At 41.6% G+C, this 13,737-nt stretch overlaps 1 protein-coding gene and 1 long non-coding RNA gene across 5 annotated transcripts in view; one reads left to right on the forward strand and one right to left on the reverse strand.

Annotated features, from left to right (window-relative positions):
* Positions 1 to 5,942, reverse strand: part of CXADR (CXADR cell adhesion molecule) — a 55,840-nt gene extending 49,898 nt beyond the window's left edge. For all 3 annotated transcript variants that reach the window (XM_036091694.2, XM_078057301.1, XM_036091693.2), the window contains exon 1: positions 5,766 to 5,942. In XM_036091694.2, the coding sequence (XP_035947587.2) occupies positions 5,766 to 5,808 (43 nt within the window). In that variant the 5' untranslated portion in view covers positions 5,809 to 5,942. The remainder of the gene's footprint in view (positions 1 to 5,765) is intronic.
* Positions 5,943 to 5,961: 19 nt separating this feature from the next.
* The window catches only part of LOC118535358 (uncharacterized), a 44,094-nt gene continuing 36,318 nt past the window's right edge, over positions 5,962 to 13,737 (forward strand). Inside the window, exons 1-2 of one of the 2 annotated variants that reach the window (XR_013442204.1) lie at positions 5,962 to 6,097; positions 6,802 to 6,896. This is a non-coding gene — a long non-coding RNA (uncharacterized LOC118535358). The other variant, XR_013442209.1, reaches the window with a different exon arrangement.

A 13,737-nucleotide genomic window follows, 5' to 3' on the forward strand; every position in this document is an offset into this window, starting at 1 on the left:
CCTCTGCTCCTTCTTTTCTCTCTCTCAAATAAATAAATAAAATCTTAAAATTTACTTAATAAAATAAATTGCAAATACTGCTGAGTAAAGTTAAAGCCTGTAATGCTTAAACTCTAATTGGCTAACTCTTTATTAGAAACCTGGAAGAGTGAGTCAATGAGGTGAGGGAAGAAAGGTGACAGAAAAGGCCTGTGGGAAAGCAAAAAAGAGAAACTGTCTCTTTAAGTCACCATTTCACCACTGAATATAGAAACATTTTCAGCTTCCTTTGCATTTTTACACAGAGACAGTAATGGATTCAATACAGTGAACAAACTACAAAGCAATACCAATGATAAGGCCCCAAGAGATCACCAAACCAAACTATGAACTCGGAACCAGCTTCCTCAACAGATCACTTCATCATGCCAGGGTGACGGTTTCCCAACTCCCTCCCATTCCACCATTTGTCATTTCAGCCCCCCCAAAAAGTTGAGTAGAAAATAAGGTAGGGAACCAGCACCAGAAAAGGTTGCTGGTTTTTACTGATACATAGCACCACGCTCTACAGAAACCAGTCTAATTCCAATACCAATCTAACAATTATTCTAGAATATTAGATTTTTCTTTAAAAAAAAGTTCATTTTACTCAGATAATTTTTAATTTGTCTGGTTTCCTTTATCATTTTAAAGTCCAAATCCATGCCTTGCTGGCCACCAAATGAACCAAATTAAAAGTTCCCAGTATCAATTCTTGCCTTAATTTAATTACACTTGAGAATGATTTGTATATAATAAAGATGGAAACAAGGGGATTGGGAGAACAGGCTGCAACAGGAGATTAAAATGAGACTGAGTGTTCACACAAATTCACTCCATTACTGAATGCAGAGCAAAGCTGATGACAAACACCAAGCTGGCCCGTACAGATATTGAGCCCAGCCCTGCTCACCTCTTCCATGGTGTACCTATTCTTTTTTGTTGTTGTTATGATGTACCTATTCGTGACCTTCAAATGATCTTTCCCTCTAGGTCTTTTTCTCAAGTCGATATACATCAATTCCTGTCTGGAACACTTTCCCCATTTATTTCATTAACAGGCACTGTGCACACACTGGGAACGAATTAGGAACAAACAGATAATCCCTGACATCATGAAATGTACAATCTGTTGAGGAAAAACAATTATAATAAAGGCCCACTTGATAAACGTTAGAACACACTCCAGTAAAGTAATGTACTTGGAGCAGGGGAAAATTCACTTATCGGACACCAACGAAGCTATTTCAACCATCTTAATAGATGCTGGCATAACCTGGACTCTGGTGGCTGGAGGGATACAAGTGACTCAGAAACTGACTGGATGTAAGCAGATGAGAGAATAGGAAGGTAGGGTACCCAGATGTCTGCCACTTAATGGGAGACGGAACAGTGGTTATGTAGACAGGTTCAACTGGAGGTGCCTGTGGAAAGTCTAAGCAGGGGATGTCAAGTGGGGGTTTCAAATGATGGGAAAAAGCCTGGGAGACACTAGAAATTGGAAGCTGTCAAGACATAAATGCTAACTGAAGCCATAAACTGAGGAACTCCAACTCCTGAGCAGGGAGCCCGATGCGGGACTCGATCCCGGGACTCCAGGATCATGACCTGAGCTGAAGGCAGTCGCTTAACCAACTGAGCCACCCAGGTGCACTTCTTGAATGCCTCCACAAGCTTCTTAGTGCCACCACGGAGGGTGGTATAACTTGACAAATGTCAATCATCTTTCGTCTCCTACTAAGCTCTTGGCACAGCCTTAGAGCTTCACCCACCCAGAGTGTGGTCAGCAGTGACATCGTGAGGAACTTGTTAAAAAGCAGAATCTCAGGACTCACAGGACTTTCTTATAAGAACGACTCCGATACACATCAAAAGTTCAAGAAGTGCTGGTTAGATGCTTTAATGAACTGAATTTCTCACCTCCCAAGACACATCATACCCTTTCAGATCTCCAAGCCTTTGCAAAAGCTGTACCATCTGCTGGGAATGTCCTATCAAGACTCTGCACCTTGCAAAGTTCTATACTACTGTAAGGGCACCTAGCACAGGCACAGAACATAGTAGCCAATAAATATTTGAATGATTGGATCATGTAATCAATTAATTAATGGATGAGTTTGGCTCCAGACTTGCAGAATCTGAGACACTCAAGTGCACGCAGGTGGAATGTGAATGTTAGGCAGTTGGACACAGTGGCCCAGAATTCAGAGGAGAGGTGGACTGAGCTGGCACTATTTTTAAGTCACTAGCAACTATTTGGAGGTTATAGTAATGGACAGATGAGGTCACCCACATTTAAGATGGAGAGAAGAGGACTATGGGCTAAATCATGGGGAGGGCTGGGATTTAAGGGACCTACTATGAAGTCGATGAAGAGCAGGTTAGCAGGTGGGAAAGAACCAAAGTAGGTATCAAGGAGCTCCGAAAAGATAAATGGACTTGGCACCCCGTTATTGTTAACCTCTGTCAACTGAAGTGGACTAGAACAATGAAATCAAAGATAAGGCAAGAGCTTAGCACTTCTTTAAACTACCAACTGAATGAGACAAGGCTATTGGAATGACCACTACAAGGACCATCTTTATTTGATGAGAAGGGAGAGAGAGCTGGAACTGATGAGAGCCACCTCATATACACAGGCCTATTGATAAAAAGGCTGCAAACTTTCAGTCACATGACATTTGCTGAACATTTGCTATCTGCCACACACCATAAGCTAACACTGGGACTATAACAAGAACACAAATAATGCCCCTGCCTTGTGACCTATGAGTGCAATGAGATAAACTGAGTAACTGATGGACACCCCACAACAACTAGGGTAAGGAGCCAATATAAAGTGGCTTGCCTCGGAGGAGGGGCAACATTTTTTTAGGTAGTTGGTATAATGGCCAAAATGTAAACAGTAAGAGAGGTATATGGAGGGGAAAAAGTTCACATTTAATCTTCATATTTTTTACGCAAAGGAAGACTCCAGGAAAGCAAAATGATAAAACATTTCACTTTGCTCCGTAATGACTCTGAGATGGTAGGATCCCTATTCTTGACACACAAAGCACTGAGGCACACGGAAAGGACAGAGGCCTGCAGCCATCAAAGGGCTAACAAGTGGTGGGGAGGCAAGTACTTTTTAGCTTCACTCATGTTGACAGTGTGAGAAACAGCAGCACCCCAAACTTTAAGAAGATCCCCAGGTGATGCTGATGGTGGTACATGGGACACATGAGTTTACAACACCCGCCTAAGCCCTGGTTCCTCATGTTTTCCTAATAGTGTCTGAAAGCATTCAACTAAGATCAAGAAATTAAAGGGCTAATAATAAAAGTCTTCAGTATTTGGCACATAGTCAAACCAACAGCAGGTTCTTACTACATGACAGATAACCAGTGATAGAAATTTAGGAGGTCAATTAGAGGTAACCAAAGAGGAAAGTGGCTGCTTTAGAGGCAAAAACAACATAGTGGTAAGAGTAAGGATTAAGGAGGAAATTTGTGACCTTGGCAAATTAAGTTATATAACTATTCTGTGCCTCAGTTTCCTCACATGTACAACAGGGATCATTATAATACATACCCTCCAGGGTTGCTAGGTAGAGGAGTATATGTAAAGCCCTTAACAGGCATTTAATAACTGTTCGATCAAGGCTTTATTTTACTACTACTGCTACAGCTCTACTACTACTGCTACTATTATTACTGGTAGTATGACCTGCTACTGGGTAGGTAATAAAATGCATCAAAAGGACGTCCACTAGCAACCAAAATATATAACAAAACTCTTTACAACCCATATGGAAACAGATCTAGAGAAAAAATAGCACTGCAATTTTTTAATATGTAAGCCTCCTCCGCTGTTTTGCCAAATGTAGAAGCCAGTCATGTTACCGCTCAAATCGAATTCATAGCAATGAATGCCTAGAATGGCAAGAGTTATCTGAAGAAATACTCAAAGCCATACATTAATTACATAGCTTTTTGAGTTGTTCCCTAAGCAGGAAAACTGTACCTAAAAATAGTTGCGTTAAGCTAAAGCTAAGCTAAAGTCTTTTCATGAGAAGTTCACTATCCTAGTACACAGTTTATGAGAATGATTCTGTATGTATCAAAAATATCTTCAGTTGAGATTGTTTCTAACAAAGTGAGGTGTCCAGAAAAAATGAAATCCAGACAATTATCTGGACATCCCCGGGGGGAAAACAAATCCTCTACATGGTCTGTTATTCCACTTTTCTGCTCTAGATGTAGCCTAAAATAATTTTCCCAGAAAGAACATGCGTTTTCCATTTCAACTTCAGTTCAGTCCTTGACAAAACAAAGATGGGAACGTACCGTGTAAACTGGTTACTGACCCTTTATCTTTTCCGGAAGGCTTACTTTGGAAATTTCACCCACGTCTAAAGGATATGTATCAAAAAGGTGGAGGTGGTGCTATACATCGAAGATTAGACTTGTTAATAGAATGCTGATCCCATGAGTAATGCTCACAGATGTGGCATCCAACAATGGAATTAACATTTCAACAGGAAGCAGAGAGCCATCCCAACAAAAAGGGCCACCCGATCCTTTCGAACATAAAAAAAAAAAAACCTTCCGGAGGGTGCACAAAGTGTGCCTCCTGAGGGTCGCACCTATGGATTTTTTTTTTTTTAATTAACCATTTGGTTCTAAACATGACATGTGCTTACCTTGAGAAACGAGATCAGTCAGTTAAAACACTGGTTGAAAACAGATCAGTTTTTTAAAGCGTCAAATGATCATGCCTTCTAATGGTCCACACATTTTTTAAATGCCTTTTTTTCCCTCCCAAGAAAGGCGCAGTCGAAAAATGTACTTAGCGAATCCTTTAGGAATTGCCCTGTACAAGTCATCCCCTCTTATCTTCAAAATGAATTAACTCATCATAAACGCAAACCGAGGTTACGAATTTCTTCTTTGCACTTTGCTCCGAGGCTGCAGAAATCATGACTAAATACAGCAGGAACCTAGTTTGGATTTCCAACCGTCTACTTCGTCGAACTACCTTCTAGTTAACAGCTCGTGCTTGGGCTCGCCTCTTCTACGAGATCAAGAATGCTCAAGCTACTGTTCGTCTCGGGGTTGGCTGGGCTCGCCTCTTCTATGAGACCAAGAATATGCTCAAGCTACTGTTCGTTCAGCGCTTCTTTCCTAGAGGTAGCTTAGATGATCGGAGGCACTGAAAAGCTCAGTGTCTATTTAATCATGGCGTTTGTAATTCAGCCTCCCCGCCTGGACTGCTCAACACCTGGAAACTCGCAGCCCAAGGTTTTTGAAATCTAGTAACCCCAGAAGGACACGACACGGCGGCTAACAAGGGAAAGGGCAAGAGCAAATAAAGCAAAGCTCGCACCCGCAGCAAAGAATGGTCTGGGAAAGACGCCAGGCGCACCCGGCATGCCGCGCCCACCCACCCGCGCCCGGGGAGCCCCTCCACTGCCGCCCCTCATCTCCGGGCTCGGTCCCTACTACCGTCAACTCCCCCCGGCCCCCGACATCTCACGCCCCCGCATGGCTCCCTTCGGAGCCGTTCCACCTTCTCAGCTCGCACGCCTGGCTCCGCAAAACCACACCAGCGCAATACCGCCCGCACGGCCACCACTGCCGCAGCGTCCCCAAATCGCACCCGTCCCCTCCCCCACGCCTCATTGTTCCCGGGTGGCCGCAGGCAGCGAGCGCCCCAGGGCGGTGCCGGCAATAGGAACCCTAGGAACCAAATTGCCCCCCACTCACCCGCGACTCCGCACAAGAAGACGAAGCGCAGCAGAAGCGCCATGGTGGCGGCCCGGCCGTGGGCGGTGACTGAAGGTAGGCGGCTCTCACCCGGGGTCTCAGTCACCCGGTGCCTGCGCGCTCCCGACTGGCTGGCGGCGGCGGCACCTCCGCACCCCCGTCCCACCCCACCCTCGCTTGGCAGGTGAAATACGTCACTTCCGGTAGTGACTGAGCCCCGCGGCGCGCGCCGGCTCCGCCAGGAGCGTGGGGTTGCCATGGCAACCAGCGCGGGCTGCCCTAGGGATCCTCGGGAGTAGGAAGCTCCCGCGCCAGCTGCGCTCCGCGTTGGGGTGAGCGGGCAGCACTTCGCCCCAAGCAAGAGCCGGGGTCCCTGCTTCAGTGCCTTCAGTTAAATCGGGGTTTGTGCACTAGGGTCGGGCCAGCCCCTCTCCCCAGACAACTGAAACTGCGGTCGCGCCCTTGCTTCAGGGTGCGGCACCGGACAATACTCGCCCGCCTGCCCCGGGATCCTGAAGGGCGGCAAATATGGTTGGCCCCGCGGGCACTCACCCCGCCCTCCCCTCAGGGTAGTAGGGAATGGGGGGGTGGTTTCCAGCCACGCGTCCCACCTCTGGAGGTTTGCTGCGAGGTCTCCCACCTAAGGCTCTAGGGAAAGGGAACTGAGCAGCACCTCCCCCCCCCCCAGCATTTCCTCCCATTCATTGAGTCGGTGGGCTGCTGTGGAAGGCTCGAGAAGGTGTTTCCCCATCTCCAGTAATGACTGAACCCCTAGACTGCGGCTTCGGATTTGGGAAATACCTGGGCTGGTTTTTTGACCCTTTGTATTCAAAGGTTATTCTCTCCCTAAAATTGGCCATCAAGGACCAGTGAGCTTTAAAAGTGGGGTTAGGTAGGGGTGGTTAAAGGCTGGAGGAGGTGTTGGGGGGACCGGGGAATTGGAGATTTTGAATCGCCTGGTCAACCTACAGTGTCACTTCCTGGTATCCTCCATACTCATTCTTGTGTCATTTGTGTTCTTATTTGCTCTTTGCAGATAACGTTTATTTATAACTGCTGATAGACTTTGGTGTTCTCGACAGTTCCATTATCAGGAGTGAGTTAGAGGAGAGAAGCAGTGTGGTGCAGTGGGTAAGTTCTTGGGTCCGGGAATGGGACAGTTAACTGGGCAAGTAATTTAAATACACCTAGCTATGAAAATTACATAAGATAATGCATAAAAGAATGTTTGGCCCTGTGCCTGGCACATAGTAAATAGTCAAGTGGTAGCTAATAAAAAATGTTATTGAAAAAATTCTTATTATTTATTGAACCAGCAAAGGAAAGTAAATCAGTTATTAGTAAGACCAGAGTTGCTCAACTGAAATTTAGCCTGGTGGTCTGTTATCCTGACTGCACATTAAAATTATCTAGAGGGGTGCCTGGCTGGCTCAATCAGTGGAGGGTGGGACTGTTGATCTCTGGGTTTGAGTTGGAGCCCCACCTTGGGTGTAGAGATTACTTAAAAATAAAATCTTTTAAAATATTAAAATAAAATTATCTAGAGAACTTCTACAAAATACCAATATCTGAACCCCCACTCCACTGATCCTGATTTAACTTGTCTCCAATGGAATTGTGACTGATCTAAGAAGAGTCCAGAGTAACTGCTAGGGATTTCCTATTAAGGAAACAAAAATTCTCCTGGATATAATTGAAGGTATAAAATATTTGGAACTTAAATTTTTACTCAACACATTATACTTCATGAAATTAGACAAGAGTAAGTATTAAAGTTACATAATCTATTTCATATCTATTTCAGACTGTTATATAAAATTTTTCCTACTATTAATCACTTAAAAGCAGCACAGATTTATTATAAGTGTCTCCTCTAGTAGAAATTAAATTCATCCTTCATGGGTTATCTCAACCACTTACTAGAGGAAATCTTTTGAAATTATCCAAAAGGATTTTTATCTTAATCCCTTCGCTTCTAGTACCTTTTTTTTTTTTTGCAATCCCTACCTTTTGCTTCCTTCTGTGGTACACATTTTCATACCTATTAGTCACTTACCTTACTCTGAATATTTCTGGAAGGCCAAAAAGGCACATTACTCATCTTTGTCACTCTTGGAAACCAGCTTACACTAGGTTCTCTAGTATTTGTTGAACTGAATATATTCAATTCATATATTGATGTATTGACATATGTTAATAAAAAGTATTTAATACGCATACAATAATTCAAATTATATCTTGATATATCTTTTTAGAATATATTTTTAAAAATGTAAATTTTACAAAATTAATGTTTTATACTTCATTAGATTACTGAACACAAATTTTTCCAAGTGTATCATCTCCAAGATTTAAGTAACTTTGGAAGGAGCAATTTATCTTATTCAGGAAACTAATTCTTTATACAATTATATTAAAGCTGGGGAAAAAAAGGAAAAAACTTAAATGGAGTCATCTTTAGACTTTGGTTTGTAACTACATTATTTCATATAAGCAGCAGCTAAAATTATGCAAATATCTGAAACTTATTAATGACACCTTAAAAAGCTTTTGTGACTGTAGTTAGCTTGGAAATTATGTCTCCTGAAAGCTGTAATGAGATAATCTCATTAATTTTGGATCATGCAAGTTGATTGATATTTTCAAACCAAGCTAACAGTAGTGCACAGCCGTTAAATGAATTGTCCTATCTTAGTAAAGCACCAAGCACTCCACATTGTATAGCTTCTAAACCAGCAGACAGGTGATTCTTGGTCTGTCAAGAAGATGGTAATTATGGAGACACAAACAACTATGGTTAATATAGCATTTGTTCTTACAAAGATATCTCAGCAGTAATGGATTTGTCAACACACCAAGAGATGATTAAAATCTTATGATCACATTCAGAGATTGACTTCTTTTTTTTTAAGATTTTATTTATTTATTTGACAGAGAGAACACAAGCAGGGGAGTGGGAGAGGGAGAAGCAAGTTCCCTGCTGAGCAGGGAGCCCCACGTGGGGCTCTGGGGCTCAATCCCAGGACCCCAGGATCATGACCTGAGCCAAAGGCAAATGCTTAACCAATTGAGCCACCCAGGTGTCCCAGAGATTGACTTATTCTTAATTAAAGGATTTTTACCTCTTCAGAGCTGGAATATAAAGGCATGTAAAACAAGAAACTTTCTTTCATAGGTGACACTTGTTATTTTTACTTTCTGGAAAATGATAATGCTTTTCTTAAGAAATGAAGGTTTCTGGGGTGCCTGCCTGGCTCAGTCGGTAGAGCATGTGACTCTTGATCCCAGGGTCATGAGTTCAAGCCCCATGTTGGGTGTGGAGCCTACTTAAAAGTAAAAAAGGAAAAAAAATGAAGGTTTCTCACAGTGTATTACAATACCAAAAGCATGGGCTTCATGGGTTAATACCATCCAAGTCATCTATTTACCCCTGTGCCAATGAATTTATAAATACATATTTAATTTTATGCCATGTGTATAATATTTAGAAATCAACCCTTAGCCAGTGACCTGGAATTTTTTTAGATTCCTAATGTTACAGGATTTTTTTCTCCATCAGTGCCCACAGTTCTTGGTCATGCTGATTCGAAGAATGAAGAGGTAGACCAGACAGAGTGGTGGGCAGCAAAGCAAGGCTTATTGATCGATAGCAAAGTAACAGTACAAGGCTCCAGAGGAGGGAGGGGAACCGAGAAGGTTGCCATTGGGGTTTCTAAGTCTAGGGGTTTTTATGGGTTTGTTGGCGGGCTATTTTAATCTGATTAACCCTCCCTGTGCCTCATCCAATCACGTTTTTGTCATCTATCACATGGAAAAGGGTAGAGGGCTCCTTCCAGGGTGGGTGTAAAATCTTTTTAAGGGTGGTTTCTTCCCGGGGAGGGGGCGGCTTTATCCCAGTCTGCTTTTGTTCCAATTATCCTTCATCACTAATAATGTGAATCCAGCATGAACACACAAAAGTGGTAAGTTTAGGGGTGCCTGGCTGGCTCAGTAGGTGGAGTTTGCGACTCTTGATCTCAGCGTTGTGGGTTCAATCCCCACATTGGGTATAGAAATTACTTAAAAATAAAATCTTTAAAAAAATGAGAAGTTTATACAGACCAAAATTGAAGATTTTATTGATGGCATTTTAACTTTCTTATCCAAGAACAGTCTCTATTTGTTCCGATTGCTTTCTTTGTTTTGGTCTCTGTCACTTCATACTAGTTGCTTTCCTCCAATTTCAGCTAATTCGTTGTTTTCTGCTCAAAGGTTAAAATAGGGCAGAAAAAAAGAAGCATATTGAAAGTTCTGGGTTTGTTGGTGACTGGGTTGATCTGGGGAGATCACCAGTGAAATTGCCCTTCTTTTTAAAGATTTTATTTGAGAGAGAGAGAGGACATGAGTGCACACAAGTGGTTGGGGGGCAGAAGGAGAGGGAGAAGCAGACTCCCCGCTGAGCAGGGAGCCTTTTGCAGGGTTTGATCCTAGGACCCTGAGATCATGACCTGAGCCAAAGTCAGACACTTAACTGACTGAGCCACCCAGGTGCCCCTACTTTTAGAAACAAACAAACAAACAAAAAACCCTGCAATCTAGCACTTGAGTGTAAACACATGGTGGGCCAGCTTTTTTTTTCTTTAAAGCAGGCTACAGTGTGGGGCTTGAACTCACAACCCTGAGATCCAGAGTCGCATGCTCTACTGACTGAGCCAGCCAGGCACCCCGGGCCAGCTTTCTGGAAGGATGGCTGGAATAGCACGGAGGGCATCAACTTTCATGTATAAATCTCTGTATATAGTGTATCTTTTTGATACCCCCTGTCCAAAGACCCACTTTTACCCACCCAGTGTTAGGCCAGCTAGCAGAAGGGGTGAAGGTGGGAATCTCCGTTTCTTAAACTTTTTTTTTAAACTAACTTTGAACCAATCACCCTGTTTTGGTTCACATCATCCCATTCTCAAATGTGCCTGATGCTGTCAAATCCTGAAGCTCTCTGAAGGTTCACTTAGACCACTGCTGGGTTAGAACTCAGCTTTCTTTTTTTTTTCTTTTTAAGATTTTATTTATTTATTTATTTATGTAGGCTCCACACAAATTTTTGTGTTTAATTCCCTATCTTTATGCAAAAATTGTCTTCAATTGAGGTGAAAGTCTTTGTGTGTGTGGTTTTTTTTTTTAAGATTTATTTATTTGAGAGAGAGAGTGAGTGGGCATGCGAGCCAGGGGAGGGGCAGAGGCAGAAGGAGAGAATTCCAGGCAGACTTCTGGCTGAGTGTGCAGTCTGACTGGGGTTTGATCCCAGGACCCTGAGATCATGACCTGAGTTGAAACCAATAATCGGTCATTCAGTCGAGGAAGCCACCCAGGCACGCCTCATATTTTGTGTTTTGTCGTTTATACAGGTTCTTACTTAACATTAGGTTTCTTTTTTCATATGATTATTTTTTATTGCAAGTGGATTTTGTGGAACTTTTTCTGTGTGAAGTATTTGAGGGTTTTAAGTATTTTCCTTGAGAGATGATTTGTATTAGCTTCTGCCAGGATCCAGGGGCGCTACCAATCCAGGAAAACTTTAAAAATAATTTTTGGGATTAAGTTCCCAAATGACACAGTTAATACAAATTTGGATCAGAAACCAGCATGAGAGGAGACTGGTCGTTATAAATTCTCAGATGAGGCTCATCATTCTCAAATCTTCATTAGTCCTTTTAAATAAAACAACATTCCTGTGCTCTGTAGATTGGCTGGCTATATGTAGAAATCACATCTTCCTTTGTTGACAGCCCTCCAGGTTTTTTCATTTAGCTTGCTTCAGTCAGTTAGTTGAATCACTTGAAAAACATTATATATAGTTGCTTCTCCAAGATTCTCTAGTGTCCGGGTGGAATAAATAAATCTTTGTCAAGGATTTCCTCAGCAGATTTTCCTCAAAATATCCAAGTTTCCAGGGCCACATTCTGATCATCAGGGACCCTAGGTACTTCTCTCTTTGTGGGCCCCTTCCACCGCAAAAGATCATTAAAATTGTCTTTTCTACTACACCTGAAACCAATTTTACCATATATGTTAACTAGAATTTAAATAAAAACTTGAAATAAAAAGAAAATTTTAAAAATTAAAATAAAACTGTCTTTTACAACTGTGCTGGTATAAAGACAAATTTAATCTAGGCTGGATTATGACATTATTTCTTCTGATTTAAAAAAAAATGAAAACATTTTCAAAGGCCCTGGATAAAATGACTCTGAGCATTGCTTGTCTCTCCCTCACTCTCAATTCCCCTATTAGAAGTTGTTTTGTACCAATATTAAAGGTTTAATAGGAAAAGGGTGAACTTAGACATTTTCCTCTCATCTCTGTCTCTGTTTCACCTGTTTTGCCGAAAGTCCCTTATGGTGTCTTCCCCTTCACTCCCTTTTCTCTTCTTTTTCTATGCCAAAACAATCCACCAAGTACTAAATTTGTCCTATATTAAAGATAAGAAAGAATACAATATTTACCTAAGGATAAAAGTATGTTGCTTGTTTTATTGAAGCTCTTCCTTCATCTCCATGTTCTGTAGTTTATATTTTGGCTTTGAGGTGTTTGTGTTTGTTTTCTTGTTTGGGTGAAAATAAATAGGACTGGCAGAGTAAACAGGAGTTTATATCCTCTTTCTGGGATTTTACACTAACTTTGCAAGTGACCTTTGGAAAGAAAATTAAACTCTGTGAACTCTATTGTAATCCTCAGGAAGAATTATAATGGCTGGTGTTTATGACATGTACATAGGGCATTTTGAGAACAGATGACTTAATGTTTGCACAGTGCTCTGGGCATTTTAGATCAAAGATGCTGAGCCTACCCAGCATTAAGCCCATTTAATTTATACCCAGATTATATATTTAACTGACAGAAGTGGATGGAGACTCATATACTTTGTATTTTGCCAGTTTCTTTTTGGCTGGAGACAGCTTTCTGTCTGATAGATAATAGCAATGCTTTACATTTATAGACCATATAACATCTTTCATCCAAGGAGTTCAAAGAACTCAGCAATTATGACTCATTGTTCCTTAAAATATCTCTACAAAACTTGAGATGACGTGCATTGAGGTAAACTGATTATTGAGGTAAAGAAACTAGAGTCATGGAGGCATTAAAGTGTTAACAAGGTATTTCAGGAGTCAGAGATAGAATTCAGGTAAGTCCCCCTTTCTTTGATTAGACCTTAACATTCCATCCCCATAAAGGGAAGCTCTACAAGGACTTCAGTTGTATTTATGATAAAGATAATACTTCTCAACTATGAAGATTTTAGCTCTTATTTCTCCAAGCTCATCTCCTTATCCCTGCCCTCCCCAGGTCCTCTCCCATAGCTGCACCCACTCTGCAGATATTGTCACGGTGACCAGAACATCTGACCTATCAAGTGGCTCCTATCATCATTCCCGTATCAGAGAAAGTGTCTCCTCCTAAAAAGATCCCCTGATTAAATCAAATTCCAGAATAATAGTTTCCTAAAGTACCAGGCACCTCCGCTTTAGAGCACTTGCCATAGTTACAATTGTATATTAAGTGTGTAAATTATTTGATTGATTGATTAATGCCTATCCCACTCACCCAACTGTAGACTCCATGAGTGCAAGGAACATGTCTGTTTTTTCTTACTATTTTAGCCCCAACATCTAGTTTAGTGCTTGGTGCTAAATATGGGCTCAAAATATATTTGGTGACTGAATTAATTTAGATTTTAGGAGAAGTGTTCTTTCAGAATTTGAACCCAAATCCTGAAACTTCAGTTTGTAATTATAATCAGTAAGAAAAGAGTTGGCATTCTAAGCTATTATTCTAATATTTGAATAGGAAAATATATAGAATGCCTCAATAACTTAATTCAAACTAAAACCATTAAACTAGTACGATGACAAGAGACCAGTTAGGAAAATGGTGAAAAGGAGGCGCTCATTAAAAATGTGATTAAGGGGAAGTCTGAGATTAGACAGAAAGC

The sequence above is a fragment of the Halichoerus grypus genome, chromosome 1, assembly GCF_964656455.1.
Source record: "Halichoerus grypus chromosome 1, mHalGry1.hap1.1, whole genome shotgun sequence".
In the NCBI taxonomy this organism is placed as follows: domain Eukaryota; kingdom Metazoa; phylum Chordata; class Mammalia; order Carnivora; family Phocidae; genus Halichoerus; species Halichoerus grypus.